Source organism: Tupaia chinensis, unplaced genomic scaffold (assembly GCF_000334495.1).
Source record: "Tupaia chinensis unplaced genomic scaffold, TupChi_1.0 Scaffold000360_1, whole genome shotgun sequence".
Classification (NCBI taxonomy): Eukaryota; Metazoa; Chordata; class Mammalia; order Scandentia; family Tupaiidae; genus Tupaia; species Tupaia belangeri.
In genome coordinates this window covers 765,917-770,179 of record NW_006159856.1, presented here as the reverse complement: position 1 = coordinate 770,179, position 4,263 = coordinate 765,917, and the positions used below count along the sequence as shown (strand labels likewise).

The 4,263-nt window shown below is 49.2% G+C and overlaps 1 protein-coding gene across 6 annotated transcripts in view; it reads left to right on the top strand.

Moving 5' to 3' along the window:
* FAM53A (family with sequence similarity 53 member A) overlaps nucleotides 1-4,263 on the top strand; it is an 88,359-nt gene that overhangs the window by 25,268 nt on the left and 58,828 nt on the right. For all 6 annotated transcript variants that reach the window (XM_006152886.2, XM_006152884.2, XM_006152890.2 and 3 more), the window contains one exon: nucleotides 2,545-2,785. In XM_006152886.2, the coding sequence (XP_006152948.1) occupies nucleotides 2,708-2,785 (78 nt within the window). In that variant the 5' untranslated portion in view covers nucleotides 2,545-2,707. The remainder of the gene's footprint in view (nucleotides 1-2,544; nucleotides 2,786-4,263) is intronic.

Below are 4,263 nucleotides of genomic sequence, written 5' to 3'. Positions count from 1 at the left end.
AAAACATTTTTAAAGATACACAAACTTTTCAAGACTTTTTTTTTTTTTAGAATTACTTTATTTAACTTTATTTATTATTATTATTATTATTTTCCAGTTTGATGAGGAAGAGACAGAGAAAGAGAGAGGGAAAGTGAGAAAGCAAGCCACCAGGTTTAGGACTTGAACTGTGGTTGCCCATGTGGGAGTCCAGCGCCTTTAACCACCACACTACCTGCCTGCCCCTAAAAAACATTTGAATAGAGCCACTGCCCATGTGGAGACCATCTGGAGAGGCACAATGGATACAACTGACCCTGCCCTCTAATGCCATACTTCTGTCAGAGCCATTGGGTCCTCGGATATGAATTGCAGATGATGGTGGTTATGGCTGGTCATGGTGGTGCGAGCTGTCAGCACCAAGCACGTCAGCACTGAAGTCACAGTGGACACGACTTTAGACCAGAAGGGCTACATGATTACAGCCTTTCAGTTGTTGTGCGTCTCCTGGCCTGGGATGGTCCTGTATGTGGTGGTGCCATTGTTAGGACGTGCTCATCTGACACGCCCGGTCTTCTCAGCTTGGTGAGCTGAAGAGCTCATGCCTGCTGCCCAGATACTTGAGCCAGGCCTGGCGGCTGCCCCAGCACAAACATAATCGTAATGGTGTTGGTGGCTCCTTGGGCCCACTCCGGCCTTAACTGAGTGTTGCTCTGTCCAGTAAGATGCTTGCTTTTGGGCCTCATGCTTTATAGTCACTCTGAGGAGGTATTTGTTGATTTCTGTTGAAAACGTGCATGTTTTGGGGTCGGCAGATGGCATATTAGGTACATTGCTGGTCTCCCACATGGCTGGCTGTGGTTTGAGTCCCAGACTTGGTGGCCTGAGGGCACGTGTATGTGCGTGACTAAGATCCTGGAAAGAGAATGGAGGAGAAGGGATTATGGGAAGTGATTTCTCACTTTTCCTCTTATTGCCTCTCTCTCTCTCTGGTGAGCACATGCATTCTAAAGCAAATAGCTCTAAAAAAAAAGTGTGTTGTGTGTGTGTATACATTTAAAAAATTTGCCCGAGGGTATGTGTGAGGGGCAGAGGGAGGGAAAGCATGGGACACTTTCATTCTGCGCTCTAGTCTCCATGTCTCATTCTGGGCACATACACACATGCATCTGGTGTGTTTCTCAAGCCACCAGGTCTGGGATTTGAACGTGCAGTTGGTCATGTGGGATCCAGCCACCTTAACTACCAAGCCATGGAAATGTTCATATGGGTTTTTTCCTTTATCCATTTATTGCGCTAACAGGTTTTGTAAAATCGGACTCTCCTTGCTCTCCTAGGTGAGCGCCATGTTCCTAATCCAGGTATGGGTCATGTTACTACAGTGCTGAGGGTTGGGGCTACTGCTTATAGGGGCTGCTGCCCCACAGGTTTCCTTGCTTGGTTGATGGAAGGGCCTGGGCTCCCTGGCGCTTGCCTTTGGGGTTCTTTTTGCTGTGGCGTGTTGGTGGCCTGGGGGGCCAAGGAAGCCTACAGGAAGGCAGAGCAGGTGGATACGATGCACACTCTGGGTACTCTGTGTAGATTCCGTCACTCCTGTTTTAGTTTCCAAGGGCTCTGTTCTTTTTTCTCTGAGTGTTTTAAAGGGTGTTTTGATTTTATTGCACGGATACAGTGTCCCATCACTATGAGCATAGGACTGATAATTCTGTGGAAACTTTGCCTTCTTACATAGTTGGTTTTCTCCAGGTTGCTGTTTTTTTTATTTTCTTTTTACCTTGTCTGTTTTGAGTTCGATTGCTTCCTAAACCGGTGGCCCTTGGCAGCTGCTCAGACTTCCCAGTGGGTCACTAAGGAGGACTGAGCTGGGGCAGGCTGGAGGACTGGCTTCATTTAGGTGTAGGGCTGCCTTGCCTCTCTCTGCTGGCATCTGCTATCTTGGTGCAGGCTCCTCAGCTTCTGCCTGAGAAAAGAACACCCCTAGGCTGGAGAGCTGAGGGTTCTGCAAACTCCTCCATTTCAGCCTGACCTGTTGTTTTCAACTGAATCTGGTACAGAACTCTGCACTCCCTTCCCACACTGCATTCTCTTAGTAGGTAACCCCAGCTTTGGTGGAGGAGGGCGTTGTCATCCGGCTGGCTACAGTGGGTGGGGAAGGAATATTCTACCGTTGGGAGCAGACCTGCGGGGAGGTGGGGAACCAGGAGTTTACAGCCAGAGTTTCTGTACTGCTGGATCGAGATCTGACTTCCCACCAGCTCCCCAGCTTCCATAATGTTGCCATTATCTCCTTTCCTTTCTTTGCCTTTTTTTTTGAGCAAGGCCTAGGGGTGGACTTTATTGTTACCTTATTTGAGGCTCTGAGAGTGATTGGTTCTCATGTGTGCATTAACCTTCCATCCTTTAGCCAGAATAGCACCTTTCTCAGATTTTTCCAGGAGAAAACTTGCTTGTTCTCAGGCCGGATATCAGAAATACGTTAAATGCATGGGACTCCACATATAACAGAAACAGCAACCAAATTGTTTGCATGTAGTCATATGACAATTTCTTTTTATTGAAAAACAGGCACAGAGCTCTGAAGAACCTATGGAAATGGATTGTTCATCTATAAATTGGAGGCATGACTTTGAGATTTAGTTAGACCCAGCAATAGCTTGGGCCTTCTGAAGTCTGATGTCCCTGAACTCCAGTGACCGTTGGTGTGGACGGAGGACACAGGGCTCTGACCATGGTTACGCTCATCACTGAGAAGCTTCAGAGCCAGAGTCTGGATGACCTCACCCGCCAAACCTGTGAGGCTAGCCCGGTAAGCAGGCCGTAACCCTGTGATGTTGCAAGAATGACTGAGCTGTGAGGTGGAGGTCTGAGGGGCTTGGGTGGGAGTTGGGAGCACTAGGAACTGTCGAGTCAGAGGGAGGTGTTTGATGGGAGATCCAGTGCATACACGGCCCTTGGAGCCTATCTGCTTTATTATGATGGGTTTTCACCATCAACAGGGGGCTGGCTCCGTGGCCTGGTGGTTAAGGGAGATAGATTCCCCATGGCTGATTGCACAGTTTGAGTCCTGGACCTGGCAACTTGAGAAACAAGTTTGTTGGGTGCATGTGCAAGCCTGCCCAGAATTCTGAAAGGAGGGAGAGATGGAGGAAAAGGAATTGTGATCATTCCCCATGGGAGGTGCTTCTCTTCTCCCTCTCTCTCTGTCTCTCTGGTGAGTGCATGTGCCCTCTAGCAAAAAAACAAACCAAACAAAAAACAGCCAAAAAATGAAAAGCAAAAAGCCAATAGAGCCAGCCCCATGGCCTAGAGGTTAAGTAAGTTGGATCCCTTGTGGCTGACTGCAGTTTGAGTACTGGCCCGGTGGCTTACTCTGCGCAGGATAGAGAAATGGAACAGGAGGGGTTGCAGTGTGATTACACCTTATTGGGGAGGTGCTTGCTCCCTTTCCTCTCCCTCTCTGTCTCTCTCTGGTGAGTACATGTGCCCTCTGACAATTAAGAAAAAATGAAATGAGTGTGAACAGAGGGATGTCTTAGGAGTTCAGGAGTCCTTAGGGCCTGGTGCACTTGTTACTTGCCATCTAGACTGTACAGCTGCCTATGACCCTGCCAGGACTTCTCTCCAAACCCTCCTGGAACCAGCCCTTCCTGAGAGAGCCTCTTTCCTGCCTGGTTTGAACTTTATGTAGTCAGATTCATTTTTCTATCATCACGGTAAAGTGAACTTTTGATGTGTCACTTTCAGGATACTTCTTTCCGTCATTAGATTATGGGTCAACAAGAAGATGACTGAGTGGCCCCCAAATCTGTATACAATGCAGGAGGGTCCCACATAATTAGGGGGCACTCAAGGCTTCCCTCTTGTCGCCTGAAGCCTGCCTGTGCATGGTTCTGGGATAGATGAGCATGGTTTATTCTGATCTTGTTGCACACTAAGGAAATGAGAAAGTGGAAGGAAGGCCATGGACCCCAGGCTTTGGACTGGGCTGTGGGACCCATTTTTTCTGCAGGTGGCTTTAACTGTGTTCTAAGCCAAAGGTCTGCTCCTCCCAAGGAGCTGCCTTTTGAGGTTCCTGGGTGGAGGGTGGTCTGGGCCTTCTCCAGGTGGGAGTGGTAGTGGGGATCCTCTACAGAGAGCGGCTTGTGGGGCCTGGTGCTGGGGCCAGCCATGATAGCGATGAGACGTGGTAATTCTGGCTGCATCTTAGGGTCCGTGCCCAGTCTGTCTGTCCCCAGGGTGGCAGCTGAGCAGGAAGGGGAAGCGCCTTCCCAGCTTCCCGCCCCC